Source organism: Spodoptera frugiperda, chromosome 17 (genome assembly GCF_023101765.2).
Source record: "Spodoptera frugiperda isolate SF20-4 chromosome 17, AGI-APGP_CSIRO_Sfru_2.0, whole genome shotgun sequence".
In the NCBI taxonomy this organism is placed as follows: domain Eukaryota; kingdom Metazoa; phylum Arthropoda; class Insecta; order Lepidoptera; family Noctuidae; genus Spodoptera; species Spodoptera frugiperda.
This window is the reverse complement of record NC_064228.1, coordinates 6,130,146-6,149,047: the sequence shown is the minus strand read 5'-3', so window position 1 is coordinate 6,149,047 and position 18,902 is coordinate 6,130,146. Positions and strand designations below refer to the sequence as shown.

Genomic DNA, 18,902 nt, shown 5'->3' with positions numbered 1-18,902 from the left:
TTCGGTCACAACGCCAGAAAAGAAGGAAACAAACTCGAGCAACTTATGGTCACCGGAAAGGTTGACGGCAGGAGACCAAGAGGACGTAGTCCAACTAGGTGGACTGACCAGATCCGAACAACCTTGGAGACCAACCTACACGTTGCCCTCCATTCGGCCAAGGAGAGGAAAAAGACGTACAACTGTTCGGAGCAAGATCATCCCTCAAATAGGGAATCACGACCCTCAGTAATGAGGATAACGACGCGAGGAGGAGGGTTGTAAGTTTAAACTTTCGGGAAATACAAACTAAGTTGACAATATTGTAGTTCCGATATCCAAATTGTCACCAGTAGACTACTAATAAAAGAAAAACAATAACAAAATCGATATGTTTATTTTAATCTCTAACATTTCTACAATCTACACTACCTTTGAAAACAATTGTTCAATTCACAGCTCGACAACACAAACGAAATAATGTTAATTTGCGATGCACCGCAATATCCGACGAAATATCCGACATGGGATATTCGGATATTCGGATGTTGTGATAACGACCGACCCTTAGGGAATACCGCATTACCGGACAGGTGTGAAAAGCGCAACCGAATTGCGGAAATCTCAAAAACGATTTTCATTTATGTATTTTCATTTTTCTATTTTTGTTGTTGTTATTAGTTTCTTTCTTTTAGTTTGAAGTAAAAAAGATATTGGTTGGATCGTTTGTTGACTAGAGAGGTTATGTGTTTAGTTCCCGGACTACATGTATTTAAAGTATGTATTTATTGTGATCATGATAATTGGCAATAAATTATATGGAGTCTACAATTATACCTGTGGTCCTCATAGAGCTATCAGACCACCACAGATGGGGTTCAGTAGGGCTGCTGCTCGACCCGGAGCTGCGGACTACCTAGCGGGTTACCGGGGCTCCGGCTCTAACAGCATGAGTAGGAACGGAGTGGTTTCTAGTGACAGTCCTTCTCGCCTCATTCAAGGGAGAAAAAGTCATTGGATGATATATGTCCCCCTTAAAAAAATACTGTTGTTGTCTAAAAACGATTCCTTTTCTACTCCTCCTCTCTTTCAGCCAAAGCCTCGGAGCCCTTATATATTATAGTCTATTAGTGGATACCCCGAGCTATTACGACTTCCATATAAAAAGGAAGGGTATATTGTTGTACATCACCATGTTTATTCATCTTACCAAAATTCCTTTTATGTCTATCTCTTCAAAATCTTTAACCCACCATAACTACGGCGCCGGACACGATAGTTAATAATTCAGCACGAGTCGAGTAAAATGCTTGCAGGTACTTCAATTTTGGATGCCGGACGGTATCGGTCCGGTGCCGGGTGTTGGATTATAACCGGCCGCACGCCGGCCGCCCGCCGGTCGTAAGATCGGCTTGGGAGTTACGTGAGGTATGTATTGGACAAGCTATCTGAGTTTGATTTAGAAGATCTGATAAATACAGAACTCATTTGATTTGTAGCGACGCATTAAAAGTGACGTCATAAATCCTACATCGCACCTGTGAAGTTTACATGCGAATTTAAACAATCCATATATAAAAATTCCAACGAATAACAGTTGGGTAGAATCCTATAAATCATGTTTTCGAAGTTAAAAATGTCTGTCTCTAGGTCAGTTGTCTTGTGAACGACCAAGAAACTCCAAAGTGCTCTTTTTCAATCAGTTTCACACCTGTTGTCGGACTTAAGTGTTCGTATAATAGTCGCACTTGTAGTTACTTCACCAATGGGCTAATAATAGAGTAGGCAACTGACGTTTCCTTCCTTTGAATCATTCATACCCTACCATCAAAAATCTTAATACAAACTGGGCTGTAGTTTCTGGTCTCCAGATCTACGTTGAGGGCAATACTGAATTACATAATTTACTCACGTTATATACATGTATACAAAGATCTATCTAATATAATACACTAGCTACTTCCGCGCGGTTTCACCCGCTCTGGTCCTATTGGTCATAGCGTGATGTTTTATAGCTTATAGCCTTCCTCGATAAATGCACCACCCAACTCAAAAATAATTATTCAGATCGGACGACTAGTTTCAGAGATTAGCGCGTTCAAACAAACAAACAAACAAACTCTTCAGCTTTATAATATTAGTATTAGTATAGAAGATTATATATTAGTATTAGTATAGATAGATAACAGCAGAGTAAAACCTTTGATATCATCATTACTCTTTCCGCGGGTTTGGTAAGCCTTAAGGAACTAGATATTTCCGAAGATCAGGCTGCAGCATCATCAACAGAATGTAAAGGGGATGATGACGGGAAAAATCTAATTAGTCTGTCAGTTAGATAATGAAAAAATATTAGACACCATTTTTTTTTTATTTTGTCATATAAGATAACAATACTTAGACAAAACGAATCAAAGTTTTGTTTAGTGGGAGTAAATACGTCATTTCTACGTATAAAACGTACCTAGAATTAACGTCATGCGGCATTTCAAATCAATCTATCTTAGAAAGTATTTGTTTCACCCTAAATCTTTAATGAAATTGTGATCTCTAATCCTCCTGCCTTTTTTTTAATAGGCGAAAATCATCCAGTGACTTCTCTCGCCTTAGGCGAGGCGAGAGAGAGTGTCAAACTCTTACTAACTAAAAACCAGGCGTCGTGGATATAATAACTACTTATGTAGAGGCTTATAGTCTAGGAGCGTACTGTCACGGGCTCTTGTTGTTATATACTACATATTGATAGAGTATTTAGCCAGTATGGGCGTTACACGTCACTGCAATTATCCCGAACAAGTCCCGCAGTGACGGGCTCACGCGGGATAATACAGCTGGGTCCATTTATGTGCCTATGCACCGTAATGTGTCATCTATAAGGTTTAAAGTTGTATGAGTAGTTGCTGAACACAGTATTGTAGCTTACGGTACAAAAATATACAAATAATACATAAAAATATTGTTTATGTTAAACAATTTTAATGAGTTAATTATTATGTTATCGGCTTTCTCACGTGATTGTTTAACGAGGAACTCGACTAGTTTCAAGCCATGCTAGAGGCTCATATTCATGAGCAACATTCCGCGACACACGACGCGGCGATTGTCGCGCTGCTACTGGCGACTCGAGTAAGCCGATAACATAATAATAAATTTAGTATGACTCACGAAAGTTACAATAAAAAAGATTTTAATGAGCTCTATCCTTCCAATTAATTCTTTGCGTTTGATATCCATAAGTATTAATGTGCATAACTGGATTGTGCCTGTATATGGCCACTTATTTCATGGAACTTAATATTAATATAAACTATGTATTATATGTAAGATAGTCGTAGTGGCCCGGAGGTTTAAAACGCCCGCATCTCAAGCATGCGAGTGCGTTCGAAACCTTCCAACGACAAGTACCAATGTGACTTTTTCCAAGTTATACGTACTTTCTAAGATTATTTAGACACCACTGGCAAACGGTGAAGGAAAACATAGTGAGGAAACCTGGGCTTATAATTTCTAATAATAAGTTTGAAATCACCAACCTGCATTAAGCAAGCATTGTGATTAATGCTCAAACCTTCTCCGTGTGAGCAGAGGCGTTTGGTCAGCAGTGGCCACTTATATGGTGCTAATATTGCCGCTACTTATAACCTTTAAAAGTTCCTTAAAATGTGTGTAGAACACCACTTTTCTTCAGTTTTCACTGAAAATTCTTTAACGGCGAGTTATTTTCAATCAAATTCACACTCTCTTTGACCGTTCATCAAGTTAAACTGAAAGTTTCAGCTAACATTCTTTCGCCTGAAACTTCAGTACTTCAGTAGCAAGTGAACGATAGATTCTCCTTGATTTTCACTTTGCTGAAACTTCAGTACTTTGCTTTTTTCAGGTTATTTTGTTACATTGTTTAAGGTACTTTGTTCAAACATGAAAATGTTTAATGTTTGGTTCTCTTTTATTTGACTATTGCATAGAAAACAGTTGTCAACAAGGATGTTGATACGGTTAATTATTACTTATTACGGATTACTTAAAATTTGCTAAGCTGAATCCTACAATTTTTTATATGTAATCTATACTATAAAAATAAGTCGGGTTTTCCTTCCTGACGCTATAACTCCAGAACGCACGAACCGATTTCTACGGTTTTGCATTCGTTGGAAAGGTCTCGGGCTCCGTAAGGTTTATAGCAAAGAAAATTAAAAAAAATATATTAAGGAAAGCAGGAAAACAGGGAAATCATTGGTGGCGAAACGGAGTTCGCCGGGTTAGCTAGTTATGATTAATTTTGCCTCCAGTAACCTTACTTACACAACGCAAGCGTTGTTTCACGTCGTGTTTCTATGAGCCAGTGATATCACTCCGGTCGAGCCGCCTTACTCATGCCAAAGCTTGGTTCTCCCACACTTTTAGCCTTTTTTACTCCAGTTTTATTTCAAGAAAACACTCAGCCGATAATTGCATATAAAATCGATAGGAGAGCGGACATTTTTATCTGACGGTGTTAAAGCCCTCATCGGACCATTTTTGAAGAGAGATAACTTTAAACCTAGGAATTGACGTACGATTGCTGAGATTGACTCAAAACGTAGAAGTTGAGTATGACTAGATGGGGTAAAATTTTAATGAAGAGATTTTTTCTTATAAAATTTGCTTTGTGCTTGCTTAAAGCTCTATTATGTTTAGATACTTGAGTAGAGTGAGACTGAAACTAAGAACAAAAATTAAAGTCAGTGTTGTTTCGTTTAAATAATGTGTTTTTTTTAAACGGAACCGCATTCCATTATCTTTACTGCTTAAATTTTTATGTTATATCTCTAGAACTTTCTCCTAAGTCATATAATATATAAAAAAAACATGCAGGTCAAACTGAGAACCTCCTTTTTTGAAGTCGGTTAAAAAGACTCGTTTCTTTTCTTCCGTTTCTTTCAAAGATCAACGTTCTTGTGTAAAGAATAGCAGACTGGTGGACAATTTTATTTTGATGGATTAATTGTAAATAATTGCTTTGACTTTATTCAAACCTTAGGGGATAATAAAATTTATCTAGCCGGTTTACCGGTTCCGGGCTCCAAAAGCAGAAGTAGAAACGGGTTGATTTTTAGTCAGTAAGAGTCTGTTACTCCCTCCAGCCTTGCCCAAGTTGGGAAAAGTCATTGAATAATGTTCCCCACTCAAAAAAAAAGAGTATCGCTAAGACAAGATTTCTGGGTTGATTGAGTACCGATATGAGTCAAAACAATGCTTAAAATCACTAGAAAAGGCATTAAAAAAATAGTTTCGTAATACTCGCGAACAATTACATTTAAAATAAACATGCACCATCCAGCACCCTTACATCGACACCACAGATAATGCGACGTCCATTTTTCATTCTATTCCAACCCCGGGCGCGGCCTATATACACTTTTTTATTGGAATCTAATTTCACCCCTCGAAGACAAGTAGTTATTTGAATTATCAGAGGGCCTAGTGTGAGGTTTTTTTACGTTAAACGTTGCCGAGTTTAGCAATCTGTAGCCTTAGTACGAATTTGCTTTACGACGAATAAAAAGGAAAGGATAGTGCGTTCGGCGGTCTGATTGGTTGGTTCATTTAATGTGTCCAATCAGAGCGCCGAACGCGGTTTCGTTTTGATTTGACACGTAAAGCAAATGCATAATTGGTACCAAATTTGTTGGTTAATTTAAAGTAGCCAATCAGAGCGGTTAGTATGAGTTTGTTTTACGTTTACTTAGATCGAAACGCGAGTGTATTCGGCGCCGAACGTCATAAACGTGTCGATTCGGCAACGTAAGACCAATTCACAGTAAGCCCTCAGATCTGTAGGTAGAAATCAATCGATCTCCATCGTGAGACTTATTTAAACTTTTCTCTCCCTTTTTTTGGGGGGAGGGGGGAGAAAATTTTGCGTGGCATAGGAACGTAGGGGAAGATGGTTTGTTTTGATAAATGTTCGCTTTTTGTGTGGAAGAGTTCTGATTGTGTTTCGTTTGTGATTCTGAAGTGTTGCGTGATTGGTTACGCGTTGTTTTTTGAGCTGTCTTCTTGGTAGGTGTGGTTGAAAATGTGACTGAATATATTGATATTTTTTTATGGTATTAGCTGGTCACGTGCGGATGGATCACCTGATGGTAAGCAATTGCCGCCGCCCATTGACACATGAAACACTAGAGGTGTTACAAGTGCATTGCCGGCCTATTGGGGGTTATGAATTAAATGGTTGTTTGGAGATCGGGGATTGGGAAGATTGGGAAGGGGCCTCTGGTAACTACATAATATTTGACACAACGAAACCCAACGCAAGCGTTGTTTCACGTCGGTTTTCTGTGAGGTCGTGGTATCACTCCGGTCGAGCCGGCCCATTCGTGTCGAATCATGATTCTCCCACACTTCTACTTGTAAGTCTACATCAATGAGATAGTTAAACAAAACACGTACAAACAAATTGTTTGTGTTATAAAAAAACAAACACCAAGTTTTCTATACAGAAAACGTAACACAATGCATTTACCTATGCAAAAATGAAATAATGAAATTCAACACGCAATTTCCAGCTCTATTATAAAAAGCTAAAGTTGAATTTCAAATGGAGAATACTACAGGAAACTATTCGTATGTTCATGCTTAGTTTTAACAGTTATCTGATCGAGTAAAGTGAAATTATGTATTTAGATTCAATGAAGGAATTTGTTAGAACTTTTCATGAAATTCAATTTGCATTTAAACTAACTACAAGCTATTTAAAATGTGCACGGTTGGCGCAGTGGTTGGGTGTTCGGCTGCTGTAAAACGTGTCGCGGGTTCGTTCGTAAAATGACCGCTATTAGCCCGGAGTCAGGAATTTCGGCTTTTCCTCCAGAGATATGCTATGTAGCTATGCTATGAAGATGTAATAGTTTAGTGTATGTAGTTGTGCGAGTAAAATATGCTATGAAGATGCGCCGCCGTAAACTGGAAGGTGCGTAGTTCGAGTATGCGATGTATCGATAGTGGCGCAGCCATCTATAGCACCCATCCTTAGCAGCACTTACCCGTAGCACGCCTACATAGTACGCATCTTTCCACCAGTGCTAAACTATGTGTACCAATGAATTTGATTGGTGGAAATGAAACGCATCCACAGCAACGTAGCATGGCACATCTCTGGTGGTAAAGCACCCACCCTTAAATACATCAAAAATTAATACATTAAACGCCATGGGTGCCAAAAGTGACCGGTGCTTTTTTTTAAGGGTAAAATAACCCAATGACTTCTCCTGCCTTTGGCGAGGCGAGAGGGAGTGTCAGATTCTTACTAACTAAAAACAACCCCGTTCCTACTCTTGCTTTTCGAGCCGGAGCCACGGTAAACCCGCTTGGTAGTTGGCAGCTCCGTATCAGTCATCTGCCCTATTGGGGTCCATCTGTGGTGGCCTGATGGCTCTTTGAGGCGCGCGTGGACCAACCCAAAAGTGGCGCTAACAAATTCTTCATCAGATTTTTGTTACCAGTCAAAGTCTTAAACATATAAAACATGTAGTAAACGGTAATAAAATGTCAATAACACAAGTCTGTACTATATTTAAAGAAAAGGTCAAGGTTAAGTATGTAATAGTAACTATAAAGACATTCAAAGACGTATTAGTGTCAGTAGCCAAAGGAAATTGGACGGGAGTAATATCCTGAGCCACTGATAGCATCCAGTCACAATCATTGATCGATTGGAAACTGGGATTTAGGTTCTAAGTTTGTTATTTTAGTGTAGGAGATATTATTACGTACTAACCGATCCCGGGCAATCTGGATGGTAGGATAGATTTCTCATTAATGGGTCACTGAGCAAGCTTGAGTCTCTTTTTATTCCCCTCTAATAAATATTTTCTGATTTACTTCGTTGCAGGATTCAACAGACAAAGCCCTGTCTCTTTCATATATTAGGAAGGAAGGTCATATTGCAACCTCGGAAGAGATTAGCAAAAGCAAAAGTATTCTTCGCCACTAATAATATCTTTTGGTTTATTTCATTGCGGGATCCAAGACAGTTATGCATGTCCCTGAGACGCGCCGGACTTCAATGTTCCGGTGTTTTCATGTTTGTATCTACTGTAGATCCTGGCTTACAGGAGTTGCAGGAGTTTAGAAGCTTGGGGCGGGCGTTTTTTTTTTTGGTATCTTTAAATTTAATCCGAAATTGTGATATTTGGTAAAAGGATATAAAATTGAGTGTAGGTAGTATAATTACTCTGTTTTGAGGGGGATAATCATCCAATGACTTCTCCCGCCTTGGGCGAGGCGAGAGGAAGTGTCAGACTCTTACTGACTAAAAATCACCCCGTTCCTATTCCTGCTTTTCGAACCGGAGCCCCGGTAACCCGCTAGGTAGTCCGACCCATATGCGGTGGCCTGATGGCTCTTTGAGGCGCGCGCGGAACCTGCTTACCTAGTTCTCGATAGGACAACAGCTTTAAGGTGTAATTTACAATAATCGACACATAATTCAAAAAATATTTTCATTAAAACGTACATACTTATTCAATAACATTAGAAAGAAAATATTTGAAATTCTAATATAAATAAAAAAAAAACAATCACCGCAACAATACTGAAATTGTACTAGTCAAGGCATTTTAGCCTTTATATTTATGTGGTTTTAAAATGCAATTTTCAGTGAAACCTATCCACACAACGAGCGGACGGTTAAAATTAAATTTTAACTTGACTTTTTGTGATTTTAACTTTAGTTTTACGGTGAAGCGGTTCTAACTGCAGGTAGGGCTGCGGTTAGTTTCAACTTAGTTTAGCTGGATACAATGTAAGAGCCGTTTGTTATTTTGTAAGTTATGTTATTTAAGTTATGTAATGTACCTGTGTAAGATTTTAAATCTATCTACTATCTAGACTAGTAAATAAAATTAAGGGGTCTGTTTGTACCTTTTTTATTTATTAATGGACTTTTTCTCAATAAAAAATATTATAAAATAAACAAAACTAAATAGCGACTACTAGTCTAAGCAGTATATATGTATAGTCTACGAACTTGGTCTACAAATCAATTTGTATAGCATTTTTGCCCTAACAAATTGGGAAAGGAAGAATGCTGTTCACTAACCGCTTGTTACATGGATATGAATATACATACGGTACATACAGAATTATTTTTTTTGCAAGTTTTGTATGTCTGTCTGTTTGTTCCCTCTAATCTTTGAAATGGCTAGACCAATTTTGACGAGACTTTTATTAGCCGGTAGCTGATGTACTAAAAAGTAACTGAGGTTAGTTTTATTTTAGAAAAAAAAAAACTCCAATTTTTATATCTCAAACCCAATCTTCCCCTTATCTTCAACTCCCAATCCCTTAACTGCAACTTACTCGCCCACCGAAGCAATCCACCAACCTCAATTTGAGATATTTCTCCCCGATTTTCATTTCTTGTGAATGGCAACCCTGTACCTACGTGTCATGCTGTCCACATCCTGTATTTTCTTCAGTTTCATAAAAAGGCACTTGCCTTGCTTTTCTGTTAATTTAACTCATATTGCACTTTACTAGTAAAGAACAATTGCTAAGTAATTAATATACGTCGATACGACCTTTAAATCTTCAAGAAAGGAGCTTAATCCTTTTTTAAAGGCCAGCAATGCACCTGTTAAGGCTATGCGGATGTTTTGGAAAACCGACGTGGAACAATGTTTGCGTTGTGTGAGTGAGGTTACCAGAGGCCCTTCCCAATTTTACCAAACCCCGATTCCCCAACAACCCTTAAATTTTTATTCTCCAAAAGGCCGGCAACGCATTTGTAACGCCTCTGGTGTTTGCGGTGTCCTTGGACGGCGCTGATCGCTTACAATTAGGTGATCTGTGTGCTCGTTTGTCTCCTATTCCATACAAAAAAAAAAAACTAAATTCCATATCTGTGCTGAACCTCATTATGATTTTTATTATTTTGTTTATGCAATGCAAAAGGCTCACCTTACATGAAACTTATGGTCTAACTGATAAAAAGTGATTGTTACATTTTACCTAGAATATATGGACCTGTCTATCCCTTTGGAAATTAAAAATCGTTATAATTACCTACCACTTACTCAAATTACTTATTTAATCAAATTGTGCAGCTGTTGGTTTTACATGTGTTAAAATAAATAAATAAATTATATTGTATTGCAATAAACGTTGAACAAACATACATCGTTTGATTGAAATCTGAATAACGAGCTTTTTAGTTTTAAATAAAAATATTTTTGAAACTATACGCAGAAACGATTTGTTCATACTCGTAAATGGTTTCGAAGGAATATCGTTTTTAGTTTCATTATTTTAATCAAATATCAATGTTACAATACACCAGCAACACCAAAGGAGTTACAGGTGCATTTCCAGCCTTTTAAAAAGGTAATGGGTACGAAATATGATACGAAAATTTCATACACAAAATGTCATAATAAACCTTAATAATATATTTAAAAATAAAGTGTCATTTTTGCTAATCCCATTAGTTAACTAAAAGCATGACAATACTTAATGATAAAAAAATAATAAAACATAAATGACACTAAACTCTCTAATACTATCACATCACAAGACAAGAGGGCAAAAAGTAGTGGGAACTGAAAACGTATACCACCACTAACATACAACGCCCTCTGTACCTCTACCATGAGTTTAAAAGTATATTAGTCGATACTCGATAGCGATGTCCTAAATTCTATAATGACAAATCTTACAGCGCCTCTAGTGGTCACATACGGAACTAAAATGTACCGTAAAAAAAATTACATCGTCACTATCGAGTATCGACAAATAGCTTTTTTTTCTTTAATAAAAACGTTGCCCCCCACTAGGATTTTCTCCTGTGTCGTGGGTGCGTTTACAAACATACAAGTTCACATACACATGACACCCAGACCCGAAACAACAATTTGTGGATCACACAAAGAGTTGCTCCGTGCGGGGATCGAACCCGCTACCCGTTGCGCGGCAGCCAGTTGCCCAGCCACCGCACCAACCATGCAGTCAAACTCATAGTAGAGGTACTTGTAGCAATACACCCCCCTTTTTACCCCTTCCTAGACTCCCAACACCCTCTACGACGATGCTAAACTTCCGCGACACAGAACAGCTCGGGTTTCAAGTATTCTACACTTTTTTATCGCTCCTCACAGTTTTCAAGATTCACGTTTTTAATTTTAAAATAAAAAATTGTTGTGTAAATCATAAAGAAATATTATTTTAGTTCGTGTGGAAATGGAAACGGAGCGTTTTAGATTGTGCTGTTTTATTTTAGATTGTGTAGTAGTCTTGGGATTAATTGTGGAAGATATCCTGTCGTATTAGTGGGGTAACAGCAGTGTAGAACACATTTTGTCATCGCTCCTCTACAGACAAAAAGAGTACTATCTTAAGGCCCGCATCGTACGCACCGCACGCAACGAATTTTAGTTTGTCTTGTATAGAAACTGATACAACTGCGACCACTGATCCGCATCGTACGGACCGCATCATCGGCAACGCCTACATGCGACCGTTTCCACTGATACTAAGCTATGTGGCTGTGCGAGGAAGATACGCAGCTCAAGTATGCGAGACATCTTTCCATTTAAAAAACATAGCTTAACTGAGTCGGGTGAGCCTATTACCATTTACTGGGCACAATTCCAGACTCCGTACTACTACTGAGAAATATTGGAAAAGCTGATAAAGACCCAGTAATACTGATCCGGGAATCGAACCCGAGACCTCTTGCCCGGCAGTCCCACTAGCGACCACTCGACCTACGAGGCAGTCTTCATATTATCATTATTCTAAGAAAGATACCTATCTATACTCCAAACAAGTTTCACAACAAGAAATGCAAAGCAATCCCAGTTTTTTCCCTGTTTTCAACTTCCATATTGCTTTTAGGAGCAAATAAAAATAAAACGGTATCCTTTTGTCTCTTTCACTGTTTGCCACAAATGCTTAGCGATTCCAAAATGGCTTCCTATTTAGCTAAACTACAATGGTTGTGTTTAGCGAAATGAATCTTTAATCTTCATGCTATGTGTACTGGTTTGTGGTAAGCTGATGTGTTTTCGGGTTTTATTCTTCTTGAATTTACAACTACTGAGCAAGGGTTTTCAGGTCTGATGATGAACGATAGCAATAACAACTTGACGTCACGCCTTTTTATCCCCAAAGGGGTAGGTAGAGATGCGCATTACGGCTCGTAATGCCACTGTACAATATATACCCACTTTGCACCATTTGTGTTATTTCCCATGTAATAGGGGGTAAGTCTATTGCCATATACTGGGCACAATTTCAGACTCCGTGCTACGACTAAGAAATTTTCGAAAAACCGAAAAAGACCAATAGTGCTTTGCCCGACCGAACCCGAGACCCCCTTGTCCGGCAAAAAACCATAAAAGCCCAGTAATACTTTGCCCGACCCGGGAATCGAACCCGAGACCCCCTTGTCGGCACTCGCACTTGCGACTACTCTTTGTGAAATATTTCATATCACTTAAACAGTACAAAGTAGCTTTAGCTGTAAAATTATGCACGTATTTTTTTACTAAGAAATAAATAAATAAACAAACGATGTTATGTTTTACTTCCATTAAACGCTAAATTCCTAACCTACCCATTCCAACAACATCTTTAGCGTTAAAAACGAGAGAAAGTAAGTTAACGTCTAAACCGTAATGTGCGTGCTATTTCCTTGAATCGCGCCACAACGTCACAAAGTCGCTTTTATAAATAACTTTGAGATAATCTTATCTCCCACGGTGGTACTTTGTGGTGCCAAGAGGATCTTAGCTCTGCGACTGCCTTTGATAGTAAGGATCTAATGTTTTCGTGTTTTTGTGTAAAGTCTTTAAGGAAAAGTGGATTTTCTGGTGTGCTGTGATTTGTGAGATTCCTGTTTTTTTATGTTATAGGATGGATGAGTAGATGGGTCAACTGATGGTGAGCAATCGCCGCTTCTCATGGACATTCGAAACGCTAGAGGTGTTACAAGTGCGTTGCTGGCCTTTTGGGGGCTAGGAATTTAAGGGTTGATGGGGAATCGGAGATTGGGAAGCGGGGTATTTAAGCCTTCCAGGAACCTCATTCATAAAACGCAAGCGTTGTTTCACGTCAGTTTTCTGTGAGCCCGTGGTATCACTCCGGTCGTGCTAGCCCATCAGTGCCGAAAAAGGTTGTTAAGTTTAAAAACAAAAGTTAAGATTTGTAGCTCTAACTACCGTTCTCAGATATATAAATAATCATGATTACGTAAACTATTCCTTAGTAACGATTTTGTTCCGAAAACAATTGCTAAGGACTGAGACTTAAAAAACCATTAAATGACTCTGAGTTCCGTAAAGATTGTTATTAAAAGGCTTTCATTATTACTATTATATTATTAATCACGTTCTCCTACAAAATTCACTGACCATTTTCAAACGTACTTCATTAAAAAGCAACACAGACGAAGCTACTTAGGAACCTACTTAAAAACTTTGATCGAAAACAATTTTGATGTTCATTTTCCACCATTTTGTTATAATTGACTCAGATTACGGCCTCATTTGAATTAATTCTTAAGGTGTTTAAAAATAATGAGTGAAAATTGGACTGTTTAGTGATTCTGAACTCAATTATCGCGATTACAAGGTTTAACGTGTGTGACGAGATTTAATAAGATTCTGAGTAAATTATCATGGAGGTAAAATAATTATGACTGTGATGATTCGTCTGTAAATTATGTGTTTCTTGTATTTTATTTATTTATTTAGTTCTTCATGTACATACATAAATGTGTACAAGGTGGGCTTGATGCCGTAAGCATTCTCTACCAGCCAAACCTTTGGGTGATGCAGAGACAAATCAGTGGTAGATACACGAAGCACCGGAGCTGCGGATTTTACCTAACGGGTTACCGGGGCTTCGGCTCGAAATGCAGGAGTAGGAATGGGGTGAGTTTTAGTCAGTCTCGCCTCGCCCAAGGTAGGAGTATCATTGGATGGTATCCCCCCTTAAAAAAATGCACTAAGCAAGCAAATTCGAAAAAACGAAAAGTAACAAAATGCAATATACTTAATTACACAAAGTTCTTCTCACTTCTCACGAAACTTTCTGCCTCACATAGCAAAACTGTGGAATGAGCTGTCGTCGGTGGTATTTCCGAACTGATACGAGCTTCAAACCATTAAGAAAAGAGCGTACTCCTTTTTAAAAGGTGTGACTCCTCTGCTGCGGGAGTCCATGGTCGGCGCTGATCGCTTACCATCAGGTGACCCGTCTGCTCGTTTGCTATCACGATATTTGTACCTTTATCATGATTGATTATGATGACTCTGACAACCTCTTCAAAAGAAGCTCCCGAACTTTCTATTTGAACCATAAACTACTAGACAGCATTTTTACGTCGGCGAGTAAGTATTTATACTTAGTTATACTTACGTTTTTACTACTTTTTGGAGTCTTTACCAACTAACCTATGTAGAAGTCATTGAAGGAGCCTTTTGTTAATATGATAGCGATCTGGATGCTTTTTGCTTTCTTTATCTTCTAAAGAATACTTTATTTTAGTCATCACTAAATTGTGAGAAGATGGATGGCTGATGAATTAGTTTTAAGTAATTAAAATTATTATGCTATTTTATTTTATCTTTAACTGTAAAACGGCTTAAGCTGTAAAATTATGCATGTTTTTTGTGATAAATAAATAAATAAATCACCTTGTGATTGTTTTTTTTAATGATTTGAATTTTGTATAAGAATCATCACTATAATGCAGATAGGAAAGCCCTTATATAGAAAAAAGGAAACGTATCAATACCACGTTAGTTATAAAAACCAATAAAGTAAATAACTAAATCGAAAAATATTTTTACTAACAAAAAAAAACGAACACAATTTTTCGAGTAGCAATAACTGCGTTGCAATTTACAAAATGGCGGCGGTATTTCGCGCCGAAATTGAAGCAATTTATTGAAAGATAGTTTATAATTTCGTTAACACGTTTTTATTATGTGGTGTAGTGCAAATTAGGGTCAAATTGCCTTAAAGCCTTATCCTTTAGCTTATCTTTGATTTATTGTAAATTTTATTGAGGATAATCGATGGAGATTTAGTAACTTGATGCAGTATTTTGAACTTAATGTTCGGCCATAAATTCGACCCTACATTAAAAGCGAATTATAACATAACATAACTGGCGAAAAGTGAGTGTTACATGTAATTTTTTTCTGGTCCTTTGAGACATAAAATATGTCAGAACATTTTGTTAATCTTCAGGTAAAAATATAGCTTTGGTTTAACCTCCACGCTTGGTAAGGCGAGTTGAAGATTACAACCCTACTGATACTGCTAACTACCTAGCGGGCTACCGGGGCTCCGCCTCGAAGAATAGGAGTAGGAACGGGGTGGTTTTTAATCAGTGAGAATCTGACATTCCCTCTCGCCACATCCATCATCCAGGGTAGGAGAAGTCATTTGATAATTTACCCCCTAAAAATATATGTCATATTTAGAATATCGCTGTAGGCTACCAATGCCACATACACCCACGGGAAGAATAGGGATGGGTACAAATATAGGTATTCTACATAAAACACACAAATCATAAAGACTTTAAGCATTTTAAGTTATAAATCATGTTTTTGAAAAAAAGGATATTTATCTACACACACAACAATTTTTTGTAACGTGTGTTTTTTCGTATGTCGACAAAAATACGGATCTAATCCGGGCGCAGTCACAATATTTATGTTGTCAAGTTCCCATGTCGTGTTATGTGGAAAACAAACAGAATTGTTTGACATAGCTGTGGGATTTTGCGGTTCAGTAGCTTTGTGTACAGTCGGCGACAATATTATGTGTGCCTATGGTGTTTTTTTGTGTATATTTTTGAAATGGTGATGTCTTAATGGGTGTAGAACATAATTGTTTCACGGTTTTGGGTGGGTTTTTGTTTAAAATTATGATTTCATGCGAAATAGAAATTAATTAGAACATTGGGTTTTGTAGAACAATGAAGAAATATTTTTATTTAGAAGAACAACAACGTTGTAATTTTATTATAGCTTTCGTGAGACATACTAAATTAATTATTATGTTATCGGCTTACTCACGTAACTGTTTGACGAGGAACTCGACTAGTTTTAAGCCATGCTAGAGGCTCATAATATTCATGTAGCAGTAAAATAGTTGCCGCGTCGTATGTCGTGGAATGCGATCATAATAATTAGACAATAAATGTGTAGCACTAACGTTTCCTTGATGACACTAATTTCTATATTTTCTAGTAAAATAATAGATTCTGGTGATTCAGCGCTGGCTACAATAAATATCTAAATAGTCAGGGAAACGAGAATAAAAATAAAACCATATAGTATTATAAATTCACATTTATTATTTCCAAGGAAATTTTACATCACAAAAAAAACGAAATAATAATCACTTATAAGTTGTTTTTACAAAATGCTAATTAATATAAATTATAATACAACAATTATAAAAGAAATTAATGCTTAAAGAATAAGGTGCAGTCGCTTACAACATAACGTGTTTTAAATAATAAGTTATTTTTTTTCTATAGTTATTATTTTAATAAATAAACAGACTCTAAAATTGCTTGCTTTTATCAATAAAAATTGGGTTTTTTTATGTTTTTAATAATTTTTTTGATGGTAACTTAATAATTTTTGTATCGACTGTACCTTATACCAATACATCTATAAAATCTAAGTCATGGTACTATTTTTACATTATAAAATAATATTCTAATAATAAACTCTATTTCGCAGTAAAATTTTGGTCTGAATCAAACACTGTTAAAAAAAGAAAATAAACTATTTTAATTATTTAAATTAAAATTTTAAATTATTAATCTCAGTGCTCAGTCCACGAAGTTTTTGAACAAAGAATAATATCTTTTATAATTTCCAAACTTTTTCCATTTATATTACGAAAACATTTCGTCTTTTTTAATTTAAAAATTATATTTCGGTAATGAAAGACATGTTTTACAATTCTATTACATTAGAAAATGAGAATAATTTAAAATTTAATTTATTTTATAATTTAGTAAAGTAAATGATAAATGAATGAACCCATTATTTAACTTAAAAATTTTAGGCCATATAGGGAAACTATGGAAAGAGAAAATAAATTAAAAATTCCAACGTGAACTGAGATGTTTTATCCTTGAATCCTTTTGTTATCACATTAATTATTTATTTATTTATATAATTATATAATATTTTATATAATTTACATTTAAACAACATAGCTTGTCCCATCACGAGTAAGCTTTCAATATTCCGAAATCTTTTTTTAAAATAACAAATCCGTAGATTAACATGCAATACGATATTTAACATTTACACTTTTCAAGTGTTGTTTCTTCATATTTTCGTATATTTTTCGGATAACGTACATTTCCGTATTTCGTGCCATTCCTTTCGCCAACGAAATTAAATTATCATTCATAACATAAAAGCTCGATTTTGTGACAATATTAATTTATTTTTTAGTTTTAGTTATACATGTTTTATTAACTATTTAACTATTATGGCAACTTTTCGTATAACATACTTAAATATTTACACTATATACATTCACAACGTACTTATTTATATTCTGTTTAGCTAATTTCTTTTTAAATAATCGTATTATTAGTAAAAACAAACACTGATTTTTAATATATTCCAATTTTGCAAACGAATTATTATTTCATTAGTAAGATAATTATTTTGCGCGGTAATTATTTTTTATCTTAGATAATTATTTCATTAATTAATTACAATAATGTAATCAAATAATTGTTTTATCTAAACATGTGTAATTGCTACACAAATTCAGTCTTACACATCTTATGACAAGATGCAAAACTATTTTACAATCTAGACATTTTGTTTCGTTATATCAAATTGACATTATCGTTCATTCTAATACAGAATCAAAATAATATAATCAAATAATAGAAATAATCAAATTTTTCACATTATTATGTCGAATTTTATTGGCGTAATAATGAATAAGTTAATTAATTTTGGGAAAAAAATATAATCAAATAATTTTATTGTAACAATTATGTATATTTCAATTTTAGAAAACAAAAATCACCTTTTTTAATTAGAAAATCAAAAATAAAATCACAACGGACGGGTCCAAAGTTCCAAAACGATTTCCACAAATGTTTATCACACATTAAAGTACACTCAACACCTTTATATGGTACACAGGCCAAATATTCCTAGGCCATTGGCCTTACACGAGGCCATTTTACCTAGTCCACACTTTGTCCTTATTTGTAAAGTACTTGAAAGGATCGACAGTCCTCTTAATACTTTTTGTCTCATTCGCACTCTTTTGCCATTTTCACTGGTTCTAGCGAAGTGTCCGTTGATTTTGTGACAGTTTTTGGATCACTCTGCAGTTGCGTTGGGGAGTTGCCTGTGAAAAGAAAATTTTATGTTTTAAAGCGTTGTTTGATGGTGTTTGTCGTGAGGAAGTTTTAGTTGAGAATAATCTTGGGGTTTACCAAGAAAAATTTGCCAATTCTAGTAATTTTTGCAAGAATGTATAATGTGTAAGTTAGTGTGGGAGAGCCATGCTTCGGCACAATTGGGCCGGCTCAACCGGAGTGACACAACGGTCTCACAGAAAACGGACGTGAAGTAACGCTTGCATTGTGTTTCCCAATCCCGATTCCCCAACAACCCTAAAATTCGTAACCTCTAAAAGGCCGGCAACACACTTGTAATACCTCTGGTGTTTCGGGGGTCAATGGGCGACGGCGATTGCTTACCATCAAGTAATACGTCTGTTCGTTTACCTGCTTATGCCATAAAAAATATGTAATTGTATTAATAGAATCTAAGCAGTATCCTAATGAATATAGTTATTTTATATTTAATTCACTTATTATTCAAACTAGCTAATTCTAAGACCAAAAGTCGGTTGTGAATTTAGCTAGA

General features: G+C 36.2%; 1 protein-coding gene across 4 annotated transcripts in view; it reads right to left on the bottom strand.

The window, feature by feature from the left end:
* Positions 1 to 16,615: 16,615 nt before the first annotated feature.
* The window catches only part of LOC118276605 (nephrin-like), a 477,612-nt gene continuing 475,325 nt past the window's right edge, over positions 16,616 to 18,902 (bottom strand). For all 4 annotated transcript variants that reach the window (XM_050699883.1, XM_050699882.1, XM_050699885.1 and 1 more), the window contains one exon: positions 16,616 to 18,378. In XM_050699883.1, coding sequence (XP_050555840.1) covers positions 18,281 to 18,378 — 98 coding nt within the window. In that variant the 3' untranslated portion in view covers positions 16,616 to 18,280. The remainder of the gene's footprint in view (positions 18,379 to 18,902) is intronic.